At 30.4% G+C, this 20734-nt stretch overlaps 2 protein-coding genes and 3 pseudogenes across 2 annotated transcripts; all 5 read left to right on the top strand.

Moving 5' to 3' along the window:
* Nucleotides 1-20: 20 nt before the first annotated feature.
* LOC110414214 (uncharacterized) lies at nucleotides 21-1081 on the top strand. The gene has a single exon (XM_021425291.2). It carries the CDS (start codon nucleotides 164-166, stop codon nucleotides 641-643), a length of 480 nt encoding a protein of 159 aa, XP_021280966.1. The 5' UTR covers nucleotides 21-163; the 3' UTR covers nucleotides 644-1081.
* Nucleotides 1082-3640: 2559 nt separating this feature from the next.
* On the top strand, nucleotides 3641-18332 carry LOC110413240 (uncharacterized; annotated as a pseudogene).
* On the top strand, nucleotides 6159-7050 carry LOC149527332 (uncharacterized). Its single transcript, XM_089783245.1, has one exon. It carries the CDS (start codon nucleotides 6245-6247, stop codon nucleotides 6821-6823), a length of 579 nt encoding a protein of 192 aa, XP_089639371.1. The 5' UTR covers nucleotides 6159-6244; the 3' UTR covers nucleotides 6824-7050.
* On the top strand, nucleotides 13003-14186 carry LOC149527333 (uncharacterized; annotated as a pseudogene).
* Nucleotides 18333-20343: 2011 nt separating the features above from the next.
* Nucleotides 20344-20734, top strand: part of LOC149527334 (uncharacterized) — a 962-nt pseudogene continuing 571 nt past the window's right edge.

A 20734-nucleotide genomic window follows, 5' to 3' on the forward strand; every position in this document is an offset into this window, starting at 1 on the left:
TCATTAGTTTATTTCATTTGCTTGGTTTTTGGTTCCAAACTAGTATACCGTGTGGAAAAAGCTTCATCTCCATGTTGACTGACTCATTCAATTCCAACGTCTTGGCTCCTTTATATACTAATTGAAGAGGTAGAATTCAGCATCCTTTTCATTGATTAAGAAAATGGTTAGCCGTCTAAGCACAGGCAAGAGCTGGTACAAACATTTCCAGTATGAAGAAGGCAGAGACAAGCCTAGCGATGTCGGGAACGTCATGTTAGTAGTTGCAACCCTCATAGCTGCCGTTACCTTCCAAGCTGGGGTCAACCCTCCTGGTGGGGTGTGGCAAGATAATGAGCATGGACATGTTGCAGGCAGAGCTATTTATGCATCTCAGGCACCAGCCTACTATGTTTTCTTAATTGCAAACACTCTGGCTCTTCCCGCCGCGATACTTGTCATCATCTCTCTTACCTACAGGTTCCCTTTCCATCTCGAAGTCATCGTTGCCACAATTTCGATGATCGTGACATACGGTTCTGCAGTTTTCGCTGTTACTCCCGATGAATCCGTGAGGTTTTGGTACATCATGGCTGCAGCTGCTGTGCCTTTTGTAATACGGTCTTTGATTCAGCTCTTCAACATAGTATTCAGAAGAGAGTGAAAGATCACTGGTGTTTTCCCTGGCAGGAGCCCAAATCGCCTTCAGGCTTACTAGTTATCAACAAATATCTGTGCAACCTATGAGAGAGACTTAGTGAATTGATTTTATTAATACAGAATGCAATTAACAACTAAATTTTATTATATTCTCGAGATTTATCTACTGTCTTGAAAACATCTGTTTGATCTTCTTACAGCCTACAGCATGTGGCTGGCTACGTTTCTCAAGTCAATGGTCTTGATTGCGTTTTCTATTTCCCACTTGCTGCCCTAACTCCTACCAATCAATCATTGTTGTCCTTGGATGACTTTTGGGAGAGTGGAGAATTGGTCGGATGAATTAATTTCTCTTAGCAGAGAAAACCCACCACTGTTTGTGGAGTACGTTATTATCAATAATTCCACTCAAAATCATTAAATTACTTTCCCCTGCTTTGAAACAACAAAAATATACAAAGTGAAAGTGTGAATGTAAATCAAAATCATTAGTTAATATGCCAGTGTTTTCTTTTCCTTCCCAATTTTTTTTTGTCCCGAGTGCTTCTAATAATGCAATACACATGAACAATACTAATACTACTATAATTTAGTTTTATTTGTAATACAGATCATAAATATGGAGCATTAATTGATTCTAAAAAAATTATGAAGCATTAATTAATCACTATTTTGTAAAAAGAATCTTTATTCATGTGAAATAATTAATATTTTAATTATTTGGAAAAGTTTAAAGAATAAGGACTTCCAAGAATAATAATTGTTTTTATAAAAGAATGAATTAAATATTAAAATAACTATTTATCAATTATTTTTTTGGTAAGAACACGAATCGCCTCTAAGTTTATTAGTTATCAACAAATATTCAAATGTATCAAAATTGTAATGAGATAATTTTTTCATATACCGATGAATGTTAATAAATTGATTTTGTTCGAATATAATATAGTAAATTATTATTATATTTTATTATATTTTTTAAAATTTATTAATTGTAAATTCTTACATATTTACAATGACACAAATAAAACTTTAAAATTTTTTTTAATATTTTCGATTTTCTAATCCTATGTTGTGTAGCAAGAACCGTTTATAGTACAAAGGCATTTGCTTCAATATTCGCTTCATCTGCTTACAGCCCATAGCATTTCGCTGGCTTAGTTTCGTAAGTCAATGGTTTTGAGTTGCTGACTTTTGGTAAAGAGGAGGATCGGTTCGGTTTATTAACCTCTCTTACATGAGAACCAATCATTATATTTATTCATACTTTCATGATCCATACAGTCTTGTAAAATATTATTCATTTTAGTCTCATTAAGATATACAATTTGATCTACATCAATATGTAAATCACAAGTTAAAGATCATGTAAATATTTAAATATTTAATCTCATTTTAATATATACTGATATAAAAGTTATGATTTTTATATAAAATTTTGACACATAAGTTATGAGAAGAGAGTGTAAACCTGAACTAAGTTCATTTGTTAGAATGGTAGTGTTTTTTTTTTCTTGTTAATTTTTTTTTCTATTTGATTTTCTCTAATAATGCAAGACACATTAACAATTAACACTACTACTATAATTAAGTTTTCTTTTATTTGTAATAGAGATTGTAAATGGAAGCATTAATTACTCAAAACTTCGTAAAAGGAATCGTAATCTTTGTGAAATAGTTAATATTTGAATTCTTCAAAAATTTCAAAGATTAGAAACTTTGAAGAATAATTTTTTTTTTATAAAAGAATGAATGAAATATTAGAACAGCTATTCGTCAAATATGGCCGGAATGAAATGATCCTTCTAATGAACCAAAAAGGAGTAACATGGAATTGCAGAAATAAAGATAAGAATACGATTTAAACTCAAAGAAAGACTAACATAATAGATTAAAAACGACATATGGTTACAGTAAAATCACAGTGGATTTCATTTCTTTCTTCAAAAGCAAATCATGATATGTTTTTGCTAAGCAAAAGAAAAGAATAATCAAGGACATCTTTTGACATCAAAATGAAGTATATTATGACAAAAAATCCTTCGACTAAAGCAATGAATCTGGAGGGCAAGGAAAGAGACGCGGCTTCATGCAATGAACACAAACCCTTAATGGAATCAAAACTAACCCTGGCTTGGCTTCCAAAGGAAAATCCATCCTGCAATGCTGAGATAAGATGAAGCCTCCCAAAGAGACCTCATGGCTTCTATTCTTTCTCATGAAAATCTAAGGTTATTCTTCGATCTTTTGGTGACGTGTGGAGAGTTTAGACCATTCAAATCTTTCAGATTTTCTAAGTTACCTTCTATGCTGCTTTCCAGGTTTCAAAGGTAAATTAGTAGTAAAAAGCAGATAGTACTTTCTCTTTTGATTTTATTGCTTGCCAGTATACATGCACATAGGATCAAATTCCATTCCCGGTGACGAATTCTATCACCTTAAATATACTATAACATGTCCCAAGAAAACTCAAAGCTCACACTACATTTTGTCACATTGGTAAGGGCAACAAGATCAAGTAGAAACGGAACCAAGATTGTTCGAAGCATCTTGTTCTGGAGATATTTCTGCATTTCACTCATTTCTCGGGGAAGATCTATTTCTGCTTGATCGAGTTGCCTTAAACTCTGTTGATAATCCTCTACACATATCAGCAATGGTAGGACAAACAGAAATCACAAAAGAAATTGTGGGCAGAAAGCCAGGATTCGCTAGGGAGCTAAATGAAAATGGTTTTGGCCCCATGCATATCGCTTCGGCAAAAGGGCACGTTGAAATTATAAGAGAGCTTATGAGAGTTGGATATGACATATGTCTTTTGAAGGGAAAAGATGGTAAGGTTCCACTTCATTGCGCGGTTTTGAAAGGAAGAGTTGATGTTGTTAAGGAACTGGTCGGGGCTTGCCCCGAGTCTGTTAAAGAACCGACTGCTTTTGGTGAAACTGCCCTTCATTTGGCTGTGAAGAGCAACCAGATTGAGGCTGCAAGGGTACTGATCGAGGAGATGAGTATGTTAGTTATGACGGAAATTTTGAATTGGAAAGACAAGGATGGGAACACCATATTACATCAGGCAACTTTCAACAGACAACATGAGGCAAGTATTGCAGTTCTTCCTGCTAGTTAATTACTTAATCTTTTCTTATTTATTTGTTTTTCTTCTTTTTCAGTCTATTATATTCGAAGTATAAGTCCAAGCAGATGCGCTACTAAATCCTGGTTTTGGTCACGGTGGAGTCCAAAGCATGTTATTCTAATTAAATTCTGTTCAATTCTTTGGCTACTCTAAAAATTCAGATTGTACTGATTGCGTTGTTGGTTTTCTTTCCAGAAGTTGTAAATTATGAATATATATACACTCCAAATGCCCTCTTCAATCAAAAAGCAGTTGGAAAATATTCAAAGAAATTTCCTATGGTCTGGAAATTCAGATAAGAAGAAAATTCACTGCATCAACTGGGACTTAGTCTGCAAGCTTAAATGCCAAGGTTGGAAAATTCACTACATCAACATGAATATATATTAGCATCGTTTAGCAACGATCACATACCAAGCAATTCTGAGCCTTCCAAGTTGTTTTTGGTCAGACCCAGATAATAAAAACCTTCCGACGAGCAGCACCGTTCAGAAGAGAACCATGGAGCCTGGAGAGGCTGTCATGAGTAACGACCCTCCAATCTTTTCTGCGTTCATCGTTTTTAATACAATTGGTTTCATTGCATCAGTTGCCGTGATATTACTCCTCACCAGTGGATTCCCTCTCCGGGCAGGCTTGCGGCTGGCTATGTTTTCAATGATTGGTACTGACGTCGTAGCTATAATCTATATAGGTCCAACAAAAATGACTGATATATATATATATAACGGTCATTGTGATGGGAATACTATATCTTGTGGAGTTTGCACGGTTTACCGTGTGGTTGATCAAGATGTGGAGAGTTGGTTCAGATATAAGGAGAAAGCATTAGAGACGAACGGACATCAAATTCACAATGTGGCTTCTCTTTGTACCATGAATCCATTCAGTAACTTAGAATTTTACTCCTCTACCGATTGTTGTCATAATAACTTGTTGTTTATTTTTAAAACTTAGAAATTTATTTGGTTTTTATTCAAGTGTTGTTCTTTCCTACATGAATTTTCTGTATCCTATTACTAGAATTATTTGAGTTATTGATTTCAATTGATATTGAGGTTGAAATAATGCTGATTGGAATTTGCAGTTGATCTGTTTAGAATAATAGATTTAAATAAACATTTATGTTATCTTCAATTATGAATAAAATGATCAATGTTATTAAAAATTTTGTATTTTTTTAATTATATGACTGATACTTACATGATATTTGTATTTTTTTAATATTTTCAAATTTTCAATCTTGTTTTCTAACGAAAACAGTTTAAGATATAATAATATTATATTTAATTGAACAAATAATGATAATAACACATTTAAAACCCAGATAAAGGCTAATATAATAGATTAAAATATGCATATAGTAGTAAATGACAACAGATTTAATTTCTTTTTTCCAAAAGCAGAACATAATCGAGGACATCTTCTGAGAGCCAAAATGAACTATATTATTGAAAAAAAATCATTAAACTAAATAAATGACAACTTGGACAGCAAGGAAAAGACATAAGATGAAGAAAACCATCATGCAAGGCTGACATAAGATCAAGCTCTTGCAAGAAAACTCATGGCTGACATAAGCTCAAATACGTAATTCAAAATCGGACAACACAGCTCTCCTTGTGAAAACAAGGGCTCAGCTCATTATCCACTACAAAATCCAGACATTTCCTTCCAAAAATGGCTTTTGTCTCATCTTATGGATTACTGATAACAATGATTTAGATATATATGAAGAATGACGCTTTAAGTCAAGGTCGTCATGCAGGTTTCCAGTAGATCCCTAACAATAATTGAAACCAATATACTTGAGATTTTGAGTAAACTAATATGTACTTTGTTAGTAACATTATGCAACAATTCGGTAACATAAGATTATCGAAATGTTAGATATGCAGTTATTTAAATAATATATAGTTTTATAGCCTAATAAGCCTTTTAAGTATATTGATAATAACCTTTAATCAGTATTCAGTGATGCAGTTTTGCTGAAATTTTAGATACAGAGACTTACTAAAATATGAAATACATATGGAAAAATACTAATCATATAGATACATCATGGCAGTGGAAGTGGAGGTGCCTATCAGGTTTTGTCCTAAATAACAACATTGACAAGGTTGGAAAACACTAAATTGGTTAATTAACAAACTGACTGCTCATAATCAAAGTCGTTGTCATTGTCGCAAGCTGAGAGGGAATCTACTTTTTCATTTTCATTTTTGTCCTAACATAATCATGCAAATAGAGAGAAAGAACAGTGAATTTTCTTCATGTTTGTCAGGCGATTGGTACTGTTGCGAACTGTCATTGTAAATTGATGGTTCGGGTGACTATAAAAGCTGAATTAAGCTTCACCCAAACCCCAAGCTTTTCTGGAGAAATCCATCGGTTCTTCATATCCCCATAGACAAAGAGCTTCTTCAATTCTTGAATTCTGTTTGTAGTTCAAAACCAAAGAGAAAAAAAATGGTTGGGACTGCTTTCAGTGACTGGTGCCGTTATTTTCAGTACAAGGAAGGTGAAAAAGAGGAGAATAAGGAGAAGAATAGAGCCGACGCCCGCAACGCTCTCTTGGTAGTCGCCACCCTAATAGCTGCCGTGACCTTCCAAGCTGGGGTTAACCCCCCTGGCGGTGTATGGCAGGAAACCAAGGAAGGCCATACAGCAGGCACTGCTATCTGTGAATCTGAATCATCAGCCTACTACGTTTTCTTGACTGCCAACACCCTGGCCTTTTCTGCAGCGGTACTTGTCATTATGTCTCTCACGCATAATTTTCCTTTCAAGTTTGAAGTAAGGGTTGCTTGCGTTTCAATGATTATAACTTATGGATCTGCGATCTTTGCTGTTACTCCGCATGAGGAAACGTTTCAACTCGCCTTGATTACAGCAGCAGCGCCTTTAGCTATGCGGTGCTTGATCCAGCTGTTGGTGAAGTTGAAAAACAGGGAACCTGAGCCTCCATGTTTGATCCAGGCATTTTCCAGGCCTAGAAACAAGACAGCAGAGACCCCGAAAGATCAGACCCCGCAAGCACAACCTTAGGTGGATGGAGAAAAACAATGAACGTAGGCAGACACTGGCAAATTCCTAGAATTTGGAGCCTGAACAATTTAGAACTCATGCTGTTTATATATGTTATAGTATGTGACATAGGGTATGTGTCCAAAATTAATACTGGTACTTGGGAGTTTCATTAAGTTTGTATAATTAGTAAATAAAGTGTGTGATTTGTTGTGTACCAAATAAATAAAATGTGTGCTTTGCCTATTTCAACCAAATAAAAAGTGTGCATTAAATATTACAAAGTCCTGATAGCAACGATCACATGCGAAGCAATTCTGAGCCCTACTCCATTGTCCTCCTCGGGCTCATCTATCACCCGGCCCTTCTCCCTCCTCCTCATCGCTCACGGGCTTCCCCATACTTTGACCTTGTATCACCTTCTTCGAGCCCTAATTCTCCTTTCTATTGTCATTTTCAATCCAATAATTTTAAACTGAACACTACAATTCAACCTTTTTAATAATTACATTTCTTATAATTATTATTTTTTATATTATATAAAATGTTATAAAATTATATTTTAAAAATCATATACATAATAATAGTATTTCTAATAAAATATCAATCGTGACCTTAATGATATCATCCCCGGCTTGGACTGGTCATGTAAAGCTGACATTCGAGGCTCCCCCGAAGACAAACACATGGCTGACGTAAGCTCCAGCACGCTGTTCAAGAAACAAATTAACTAAAGAGACCCAGAAGTTCTAAGTCGGACAACCTTCCGTAGAACAGGGGCTCATCATCCACTCCGAATATTTCCCTTCAAAAAAGCCTTTTAGTCATCTTATGGATTACTATGCCTATGCCTGAGATTGAAGAATGGCGTTTAAGTCAAGTTCAAGCATATTTCCAGTATTCTCATATGCTAACAATAATTGAAATAGAAAAAATTGTGAAGAATAATTTTTTTAATAATAAAATTTTAAAAATAATTATTAAAATAAATTTAATTATTTTTAGTTATATTTAGTTATCATTTAATAAAAATATTTTTAAAATTATTTTAAATAAATTAAATTATTTATCATAATTTCTTTTTATATTTATTTACGTTTTCAATTTTCTTCTCTCACCATCTAGATCTTTTTAATTTCATCCATTTTTCTCTTCGATATCTGTTACTATGCTCTCGATTTCTCTCTCTCTCTCTCTCGTATTTTTAGTTCAAAAAGCAATGGTTTTAATGTACTTAGAATGGGTGATTATTTAAGAAATTTAATTTTTAGATATTTTAAATAAAATTAAAATGATAAAAATAATTATAAATGTTTAAAATAGCTTTGAATTTGATCAATTTTAGATTTAGACACCAATAAACTCAAAATTTTAAAATTTATAAATTTAAGGTTTCAATTTTTTTTATTTTTAGTAGAAACAGGTGTTTAAAATAAAGAAAATTATTTTTTGATTTATGAAAATATGTTAGAAATATTTTAATTGGTGACAAATTGTCAAAAGAAAATTAAGTAAATTTGAAATTTTAATTTATAAGTAACAACAACATTTTATACATTAAAATGTAATAAAAATTTTTTTAACATAGTGTGTAACAATAATATTTTTTTAACATGAGGTGTAACAATAATATTTTTTTCAATATCGTGTGTAAGATATTTTTATACATGACGTATAATAATAATATTTTTTTTCAATATGACGTGTAACTTATTTTTATATATAACATGTAACAATAATATTTTTCTTAAACATGGCATATAACAACTTTTTTTAACTATGATATGTAATATATTTTTGTACATGACCAATAACAATAACATTTTTAAAATATGACGTGTAACATTACATGCACTTGAATATAGAAATATTTCGGTAATTTTATCTAACTTGACTAAAAATAATTAAAATTATAAAAAAAGTTATTTTTGAAAATATCTTATATTTGAAGGTTATTTTTTAAAATGTTCCAGTAAAATACTTAGTATTTTGTAACCTAGTATGTACTTTGTCAATAACATGGAATTACTGAAATATATTTGATGTTTAAGTAATTTAATTTGTACATTGTTAATAATATTACATATATAAGAATTTAGTAACAAAAAATTACTGAAATATTAGATATGCGATTATAGAAACAATGTATAAATTTATAACGTTAAATATAATTTTAGTTAGCAAAAATAGTAACATAAGAAACGTGATTATTTTCGTAATTTTCATATACATTTTAGTACCATCAGATATATTTTGTAAATAATTTTTGTGTGTTATTGAAATGTTAATGGCATCGGACGCGCCTTAATTAATAGCAGTTCCGTATGTTGATTGGGCCTTAGGTGTGCCCTAGTGCCCATGGCTTCTCAAGAAAATGAAAGGTTATTCTTCGAACCTTTTGGTAAATTTACCACTCAACTCTTTCAGATTTTTTAAGTTATCCTCTATGCTGCTTGTAAGGGTTCAAAATTAAATTAATAGTAATAAAAACAAATCAAACATATAGGAAAATACTTTTTTTTTGAAAAATAGATTTATTAATTTCTGAACTGAAATGCTATGTGAAAGTCACTGTCTACAACACTTTTCTATGTTCATCAGTTTCAATTCAATTGGTTTCATTGCATTAGTTGCCATGATTAAAATAATAAATATATTAAATTTCATAAAGTAAAAATTTTAAAATAAAATTAAAAAATTTAATACATTTATTTAATATTTTAAAATAAAAATATCTAAAAAAACTATAATTATTCTCGATAATTTTTCATACTTTGAAAATATTATATGATAGTATCAGTGGCCCTCTATAAATATGCTTTTCTAATTTCATCTTGATCATTAGGATAATACTCAATTTTTTTTCTCAATTTAAGATCTACCAGAAGAGTATTTAAATAAAATTCATCAGGATTTTACTTAAACATTGTTGACTATAATCATTAGTAAAATTTTGTTGTTGTTGTTTGAGATCTGATTATTGCGAGATATTTTTTTTCCTTTTAAAATATCTTTCTATGGTTTATTTATCTAAAATTATAAAAATTTGTTAAAAATTACTATTCAATTACCATAAACTAAAATATTAAAATTAAAAAAATGATGTTAAATAGCAAATTATCAAGTTCAACATTGAACAAAACTAAATATAAAAACCTACAAACCACAAAAAATTAAATACAAAAATCAAATAATCAATATCTATAAAAAAATTTAAAAAAGATTGAAAATTTCAAGATTATAATTATGAATCTAAACTATCAAATTAATAAAAAAAAACTGGATATGAAATATTTAAAAACTTAACTTAGATTGAAAATTACTTACAATTGAAGTCTAGTTGAGTTGTTTTAAGAGATTCAAAAACATAGTCAAGATCGAGAAAAGAAAATCATTGTAAGTCTTAAGAGTAAGACTAAAAGTTTTTAAGAAAGAGTAGTTTAGGTTTTAACTTTTTTTAATAAAATCATAAATTATAGAAAGAAAATTTTTAATCTTGTCATATGGAATTTAAATATTAATATATAAATTATTTTTTTGATAAATCTATTTTTTGATAATATGTAAATATTTTTTAAAATATTATTAATATATAAATTTTTTAATAAAATCTACTTGTGGATCCAATTTCCTACAAAATTGAAAAAAAAAATTAATAGATTCATAATATTATTAAATATATAAAACTCTAAAAAAATAATATAATAAATAAAAATCACATGCACATGGGTCCGGCCATGCCTTTCACGGTAGGCTTGCGGCTGGCTATGTTTTAAATGATTGATGCTCATGTCGCAGCTATAATCTGTATAGGTCCAACGAAAGTCAGTGATACATATAACACGGTCCGTGTGACAGGAATTCGATTTTTTTGCGGAGATTCTGCGGTTTACCATATGGTTGTTCAAGAAATGGAGAGTTGGTCCGGATACAAGGAGAAAGCATTAGAGAAAAACGGAAATCGACTTGGAATTCAGAATGTGGCTCCTCTTTGGACCATGAATTGATTCATTACCTTAGAATTTTGCTCCTCTGGTAATTGTTATCTTGCCAACATATATAAGAACCTGTTCTTTATTTTTAAAATTTTGAAGTTTATTTGGTTCTTAATCAAGTAAGTATTGTTTTTTTTTACATAAATTTTCTGTACCTTGTTATTAGGGGCTATTTGAGTTTTTGATTGCAATTGATGTTGATATGTAATTATAATATCATAAAAGTCTATAATTGATCTATTTAAGACAATAAACTTAGATCGATACTTATGTTATTTTAAATTATGAATAAAATTATCATTATTATTAAAAAAGTTTTATATTTGATTAATTTTATGATTGGTATTTATGTGATAAATATATATTTTTTAAATATTTTTTATTTTTTAATGAGAATTGAACAACTAATGATAAAAACACATTTTAAACTCAAATAAAGACTAATATAATAGATTAAAATGTGCCTATGGTAGTAAATCACAGTAGATTTCATTTCTTTTTTCCAAAAAGCAAAACATAATTGAGGACATCTTTTGACTATATTGTTGAAACAACCACTAAAACTAAATCAACTGACAACCTGTTCGGTAAGAAAAGACACCTCAGTCCCGGGTGCCACAAGTCAACTCATCATGCAATGGAATGCTAACTTAAGATGAAGTCCCCGAAGGAGAAGTCATATGGCTGACATAAGCTCAAACACGTTATCAATGGAAACAAATTAAAAAAGGCCCCGCCAATTCAAAGTCTGACAACGCACAGCGGGTCCTCGTGATAAAACAGTGACTACAAAAAGACTTTTGGCTCGTCTTATGGATTACGGATAACTATGCTTAAGATATGAAGAATGGGCCTTCAAAGTCAAGGTCATCGAGATTTCCACTATCCACGGCTACGCTAGCAATAATTGAAATCAATTACATGAGATTTATTGAATATATTTAATTGATGATGGATCTAGAATTTTATTTCAAAAATAATTAAAAAGTAATTTTATAAAATTATAAATCAAGTTAATAATTCGATTCGTAATAAAAATTAAAAATTGAAAGTGGCTGTTACCATTCTATCATTACTCTCAATCCACCTTACAGATAATATGTTCTCCGTTAATAACATCATGTAAATATTTAGTAATATTTGATTTCTGTAACTTTAAAAATAATTTTGGTAAGTAAAAGCATTAACTTTAAATATATGATTATTTTTCGTAACTTTTATTTATTTTTTTTGTAACTTTGAAATGAATCATTATTTTACTTATTTTTCATATATTATTTAGTCACCATGAACATGCTTTATCAATAACTTGTATGAAAAACATGAGTAAATAAAATTATTGAGATATTAGATATTTTATTACGTAAAATAATGATTAGATACTTACTTACCGAAATATCATATAATTATTTAATTTTTATACATATTTCGTAAATAACCCTTTAATTATGGGTAATACTGTGTTACTGAAATTTTAGATAGTAAGACTTACTAAAACAATACAAATTAATTCTATAAAATTATAAATAAAGTTAATAATTTAATTCAGAATAAAAATTAAAAACTAAAAGTGACTGCTACCATCCTGCCACTACTTTCAATCTACCTTGCTTATAATATACTATGTGTTAATAACATCAGGTAAAAATTTAGTAATATGTGATTTCTGTAACTTTTAAAATAATTTTGGTAAGTAAAAAATTAACTTTAAATATATGATTATTTTTTGTAACTTTTATTTATTTTTTTAGTAACTTTGAAATGATGAATGATTATTTTTCTTATTTTTCATATATTATTTAGTCACCATGAACATGCTTTATCAATAACTTATATGAAAATCATGACTAAATAAAATTATTGAAATATTAGATACTTTATTACGTAAAATAATGATTAGATACTTACTTACCCAAATATCATATACCTACTTAATTTATTTTTGTACGTATGTTATAAATAACCCTTTAATTATGGGTATTCAGTAATACAGTGTTACTGAAATTTTAGATAGTAAAACTTATTAAAATATCAAATATATAATTATATAAACTCGAAATGCAAGATTATGTAATCTTCTTCCGTACATTAACCAAAAAGGAAAATAATGCCGTTAAATTGAGAAATACAAATCATACAGACATATCTTGGCAGTGGAAGTGGAAGTTCCTATCAGGTTTTTGTCCTAATTAACAACATTGACAAGGTTGAAAAAAACTAACTTATTAAGTAATTAATCAATGCCCAAAGATGAGATAGCAATCTACTGTTCATTTTGTCCAAACATAATCATGCAAATATAGAAAAAGAACAGTGAATTTTCTTCATATTTGTCACGCGATTGATATTGTTGCGAACTATAAAAAGCTGAATTAAGACTCAGCCTAACCACAAGCTTTTCTGGAGAAATCCATCTACTACTTTGTTTTTCTTCATATCCCCATAAACAAAAAGCTTCTTCAATTCTTGAATCCTGTAGTTCAAAACCCAAGAGAAAACAATGGTTGGGACTACTTTCAGGGACTGGTGTCGTTATTTTCAGTACAACGAAAGTGAAGAAGAGGAGGACAAGGAGAAGAACAGAGCCGACGCCCGCAACGCTCTCTTGGTAGTTGCGACCCTTATAGCTGCCGTGACCTTCCAAGCTGGGATTAACCCCCTGGCGGTGTATGGCAGGAAACCAAGAATGGCAAACCAGCAGGCACTGCTATCTGTGCATCTGAATCATCAGCCTACTACGTTTTCTTGACTTCCAACACCCTAGCCTTTTCTGCAGCGGTCCTTGTTATTATGTCTCTCACGCATAAGTTTCCTTTCAAGTTTGAAGTAAGGGTTGCTTGCGTTTCAATGATTATAACTTATGGATCTGCGATCTTTGCTGTTACTCCCCATGAGGAAACGTTTCAACTCGCCTTGATTACAGCAGCAGCGCCTTTAGCTATGCGTGCTTGATCCAGCTGTTGGTGAAGTTGAAAAACAGGGAACCTGAGCCTCCATGTTTGATCCAGGCATTTCCAGGCCTAGAAACAAGACAGCAGAGACCCCGAAAGATCAGACCCCGCAAGCACAACTTTAGGTAGACGGCTTTCAGTCTCAACTCCTAGAAGTTGGGAGCCTGAACAACTTAGAACTCAAGCTCTTTATATATATTTACGGGAAGTGGACATAGGGTATGTATCCAAGATTTGCCCGTTAATTTCTCATGATAAGATTAAAAATAGGAAAAAAATCTTGGAAAAATAAATAATTAAAAATAGTTTTGTACCAAATTAATACTAGTACGTGTGAGTTTGTCTTCCTGAGTAATGTAAAATTAAGTTTGTATAATAAGTAAATAAAGTGTGTATTTTTGTATGTCTCATGTATAAATAAAGTATGTGTTTGTTTCACATCTCGTGAATCCATCAAGTTTTGATTTATTTTGATAATAATAATTATTGTATTTTGTTTAATCTAGAGTTTGATTCAAATGTTCCATAGATAGAGATTTAAATGCCTTTATAATTTTTTTATTGTTTAAAAAAATTTGAATTCATTTTTTTAAATAAAAAATAGATGCGTCAATTATTGAAGTTTGCTTACGAATTGTCACAGCAATTTTAGTCATAGAAGAATAGGTAGCACAGCTTTTTCTATGATAACAATATTCCTTTTTGTCATATAATTGAAGGAATAATTAATTTGTCTTTATATTTTTTTTAAAAAAAATTAAAGGGTATATGATCATCTGTTTCTAATCATTCTCCAAAGTTTGATTTATGTCGGTCAAGCCATAATTCATCAAGGTCAATTGACAACATAGCATCTTTTCTACACCGATGGAATTCCCTAAACTCCATAAATGGAAAAGGATTCATCTCTGGGTCTGCAATTGCACTGAACTCAGCTTCAAATCTGGACATGCTGTAGACAAGCAGGCCATAAGACAACGCATATTGCAAAATGGAACGAATTGAGGGAGAAGAAACCTGTCTATTTCCCATGAATCTTCAAGCTAACATAGGTTTGCAGATCACAGATTCATGTCAAGGTTGAATAGTTTGCTAAGTTTTTTGTTCCATTTATGGATAGCATCCAAAGGTTGACATTTTCTGGGGCTTCTTTGGATTGCATACTTGTATCAGATTATTTTATTTTCATCATCTTATCCTATGAAAACTTTATATTAATTTACAGAGAAATTTGCCAGACTAATAGGTCAATCTGTACGGATTATTAGCAATCTTTGTAAACATCTATGCTAAAAATTTGCAGGATCAATTCTTCTCTCCAGCAGATCAGTAATTGCCTGTGACTGCATGCACATGTTCCATGTCCCCGTCCAAAAGAATAAAGACAACTGTCAAATAGAGCAATTTGTTCTGACCCATCTCTGTACCCAAATGAACCACGAGCAAAAAAACAACATTTCTTTGTGTACAACTTAGTGTTGTCAACTCACCTACTTTGTAAGCATCACTACATCCCAGGCCAGGGGCTCTACGCGCCACTCAATGTTTTCATTCTTCGTTCTAGCCCCAAGTGCTGTCCAATTATGAACTCAATCGTCACCTCTGCACTTTTAGTGGCAACCCAAAAGAAAAATGAAAAGTTTCTGTGAGAATCTTAGGGTGGATAAGAGCAGGTATCAACCAAAAGTATCACCCTTAACAGAATCGGGAGGAAAAAAGGGGCATCAATGAAAAGGTAACTCCCACTTTCAGACTTTTAATGCTAGTTTTTATCTGATATATTCCAAGGTTTGGGGTTCCAGCAGTATATTCACATGTATTATCAGATGCTACAGGGTATTTAGAAATTTTCCTGACCACTAAAAAAAGCACAATCATGAACTAAAAGAAATTTCAGAAATTGATCCACAATGAGACTTTTGATAGCCAGACCGTAATGTACCATTGATCGACAATGGTACTTGTTTTTAAAGCCTTATCGGTCTTTTTTTTTACTTTATTGTTCCTTCTTTTGTAATGCGATATTAGCTTTTTGTCATTTTGGTTGCTTTAAGGTATTGAAATCAGGATTTGATTTCAATTAGAGATAGTAACGGGCATCCTGTTATAAGGTATTTATAAATACTCGACCCGTTTATGTAAGATTAGAATATTTTATAATATAATAAGATTTGAGACGAATTCAGATAATGATTTTATTATCCTATCAGATTTGCATATGGTTCAAGTACCATCCCTTAAATACCCGTTACCCGAACTCAATTATCATTTATAAAATATTTTTTTATTATTTTAATAATTAAATTAAAAATATACAATTTTTACTAATTTTATAAATAATTTTTTATTAAAAATTAACAAATATATAAAAAATATGATTACTGTAATTATTAATGTGATGACATTAATATATTTTAATTAAAAAATTATTAAATTATTTATTATATTCAAATAATATGAATATCATATTATAAAGGAATATAATTACTATTATATATATATTTTTAATATAAATATATTTACTTTTTATTTTGTGTTAACATTATAAAAATTATAACTTATAAAATTATTAATTATAATATATATACTATTGTTTATATAAACTTATAATATATATACTTAAAGAGAGCTCTTGAGATTAGAATAGTTTTAGAATTTAATTTTTTTTAATTTCATGAAATTAAAGACAAATTCATATAATTAATTAAATAAATTTATGAAACTGTGATTATTAATTAACTTGTAATATCTTTTAATATCTATAGTTTATATATTATGTTAATTTATAAGAAACATAATTACTATTATATATATACTAAAATATTTTAATATTCATATTTTAAATACAATCATATTTACTTTCTATTTTGTGTTAACATTAAAAAATATATAATTTATAAAATTATTAATTATAATATATATACATTTATTTATATATACTTATAATACATAAACCTAAAGAGATTGTGAAATTAAAAGAGTTTTGAAACCTAGTTATTTTTTTTTAATTTTTTGTAATTAAAGATAAACTTATATAGTTAATTAAATTATTTCATGAAATAATAATTATTAATTAACATGTAATGTCTTTTAATATATATACTTTATATATATTAAGTTCATTTATAAGGAATATAATTATTATTATATATATTAAAATACTTTTAATATATATATGTATATGTACTTTAAATATAAACATGTTTACTTCCTATTTTGTGTTAACATCATAAAAATTATAACTTATAAAATTATTAATTACAATATATATATATCATTGTTTGTATACATTTATAATATATAAATCTAAAGGGAAGTTGTGAGATTTGAAACCTAATTATTTTTTTAATTTCATGTAATTAAGGATAAATTAATTTAATTAATTAAATTAATTAATAAAATTATGATTATTTATTAACTTGTAAATCAAAGTTATAATTAAAAATCCTTTGTTACTTTCTCCACAAATGAAATTTAACTTTAATTATCAATAAACTTATGCAAATCATTATTTAATTGGAAATGTAATAAATACCGAACTACATTTCTTCCACAGCGTTCTGGTTGCGGAAAGATGTCAAATAAGTAGAAGTAGATGCGCTACTAAATCCTGGTTTTGGTCATGCGGGAGTCCAAAGCCTGTTATTCTAATTAAATTCTCTTTAATTCCGAGGCTACTCTAAATTCTAATGAAGAATAGATTGTACTGATTGCGTTGTCGATATTTTCTAGAAAGTTATGTTTAATTCCACATTGAATCCTTTACAGAAGTTGTAAAATATGGATATGTATCATTTGCAGATTATAGGTCTGTTAATTGGTCAAGAAGCAGTGGTTTCCAGGGTTAACGTAAATGCCATGACCACAAGCGGCTTTACGCCGAAGGATGTCCTAGATCTTCTGCTCCAAAGTGGAGGTGATTAGTATGATATTCATATTTATCAGATGTTTCAGCAAGCTGGAGCTGTGAAAGCCCAAGAAATCACAACAGGCCCTGCTGGTATCCAAACTGAAGCAGAAAGCTTTAACAACAAGAAAATATTGCAATCTTCTTGTTCATGGAACCTATGGAAGCAACTGATGAAAGAGGCTACGGAATCATCAACTGATACTCAAAATGCACTGATGGTTGTGGCAGTCCTGATAGTAACGATCACATACCAAGCAATTCTGAGCCCACCAAGTGGTTTTTGGTCAGCAGAGAGTAAAAATTCTACGACGGTCAGCACCCACGTCGTTCAGAAGAGATCTAGAACCATGACGCCTGGAGGGACTATCATGTGTATAAACCCTCCGATATTTTCTGTGTTCATTGGTTTTAATTCAATTGGTTTCATTGCATCAGTTGCCATGATCTTTCTCCTCACCAGTGGATTCCCTCTCAAGGCAGGCTTCCGGCTGGCCATGTTTTCAATGATTGGTACTTATGTCGTAGCTATAATCTATACAGGTCCAACGAAAATGAGTGATATATATATGACGGTCACTGTGATGGGAATTCTATTTCTTGCGGAGTTTGCACGGTTTACCATATGGTTGTTCAAGAAATGGAGAGTTGGTCCAGATACAAGGAGAAAGCATTAGAGTCGAACGGAAATCAACGGAAATTCAGAATTTGGCTCTTCTTTGTACCATGAATTGATTCAGTACCTTAGAATTTTACTCCTCTAGTAATTGTTCTCTTGCCAACATATATAATAACTTGTTCTTTATTTTTAAAACTTAGAAGTTTATTTCGTTCTTAATCAAGTAAGTGTTGTTCTTCTCTGTATGAATCTTCTGTATCCTGTTATTGAGATTACTTGAGTTTTTTATTGCAATTGATGTTGATGTTGAAATGTAACTATAATACCATAAAGATTTATAGTTGATTTATTCAAGACAGTAAACTTAAATCGGTACTCATGTTACTTTTAATTATGAATAAAACGATCATTATTATTAAAAGAAATCTATATCTAGTTAATTATATGATTGGAACTTTCATGATACATATACTTTTTTTTAAATATTTTTTATTTTTCAATCTTATTTTCTAACAAGAATTGAACAAATAATGATAAAATCGTATTTTAAACTCACATAAAGACTAATATAATATATTAAAATACGCCTATTCTAGTAAATCACGGTAGATTTCATTTCTTTTTTCCAAAAAGCAAGACATAATTGAGGACACCTTTTGACAGCCAAATGAACTATATTGTTAAAGCAACCACTAAAACTAAATCAAATGACAACCTGGACGGTAAGAAAAGACACGTCAGTCAATGAGCACAGTCCCGGCTTCCATAAGAAAACTCATCATTCAATGCAATGACGACATAAGATGAAGCCCTCGAAAGAGAAGTCATATGCTTGACGTAAGCTCAAACACGTCATCAATGGAAACAAATTGAAAAAGGCCCCGGCAAATCAAAGGCGGACAACGCACAGCTGGTCCTTATGATGAAACAATGACTCCAAAAAGGTTTTTGTCTCGTCTTATGGATTATGGATGACTATGCGTTTTAAGTCAAGGTAATCCAGATCTCCACTATTCGCATGCACGCTAGCAATAATTGACATGAATTACATGAGATTTATTAAATTTATAATTGATAACGGATTTAGGATTTTATTTAAAAAATAATTAACAATTAATTCTATAAAATTATAAATAAAGTTAATAATTTAATTCAGAATAAAAATTAAAAACTAAAAGTGACTGCTACCATCCTGCCACTACTTTCAATCTACCTTGCTTATAATATGTTGTGTGTTAATAACATCATGTAAAAATTTAGTAATATGTGTTTCTGTAACTTTTAAAATAATTTTGGTAAGTAAGAAATTAACTTTAAAATATAGATTATTTTTTGTAACTTTTATTTTTTTTTAGTAACTTTGAAACGATGAATGATTATTTTCTTTATTTTCATATATTATTAGTCACCATGAACATGCTTTATCAATAACTTATATGAAAATCATGACTAAATAAAATTATTGAATATTAGATACTTTATTACGTAAAATAATGATTAGATACTTACTTACCCAAATATCATATACCTACTTAATTTATTTTTGTACGTATGTTATAAATAACCCTTTAATATTGGTATTCAGTATACAGTGTTACTGAAATTTTAGATAGTAAAACTTATAAAATATCATATATAATTATATAAACTCGAAATGCAAGATTATGTAATCTTCTTCCGTACATTAACCAAAAGGAAATAATGCCGTTAAATGAGAAATACAAATCATACAGACTATCTTGGCAGTGGAAGTGGAAGTTCCTATCAGGTTTTTTGCCTAATTAACAACATTGACAAGGTTGAAAAAAACTAACTTATTAAGTAATTAATCAATGCCCAAAGATGAGTAGCAATCTACTGTTCATTTTGTCCAAACAATCATGCAAATATAGAAAAAGAACAGTGAATTTTCTTCATATTTGTCACGCGTGATGATATGTGCGAACTAAAAAGCTGAATTAAGACTCAGCCTAACCACAAGCTTTTCTGGAGAATCCATCTACTACTTTGTTTTTCTTCATATCCCCATAACAAAAAGCTTCTTCAATTCTTGAATCCTGTAGTTCAAAACCCAAGAGAAAACAATGGTTGGGACTACTTCAGGGACTGTGTCGTTATTTCAGTACAACGAAAGTGAAAAAGAGGAGACAAGGAGAAGAACAAGAGCCGACGCCCGCAAACGCACTCTTGGTAGTTGCGACCCTTATAGCTGCCGTGACCTTCCAAGCTGGGGTTAACCCCCCCGGCGGCGTATGGCAGGACAACAAGGAGATCCATACAGCGAGCACTGCTAACCCCCCTGTCGGTGTAGCGCAGGATACTGAGGATCATAAAGCAGGCACTGCTATCTGTGCATCTGACTCATCAGCCTATTACGTTTTCTTGACGTCCAACACCCTAGCCTTTTCTGCAGCGGTACTTGTCATTATGTCTCTCACGCATAAGTTTCCTTTCAAGTTT

The sequence above is a fragment of the Theobroma umbraticum genome, unplaced genomic scaffold (assembly GCF_002168275.2).
Source record: "Theobroma umbraticum cultivar Fairchild unplaced genomic scaffold, ASM216827v3 scaffold_4.1, whole genome shotgun sequence".
NCBI lineage: Eukaryota > Viridiplantae > Streptophyta > Magnoliopsida > Malvales > Malvaceae > Theobroma > Theobroma umbraticum.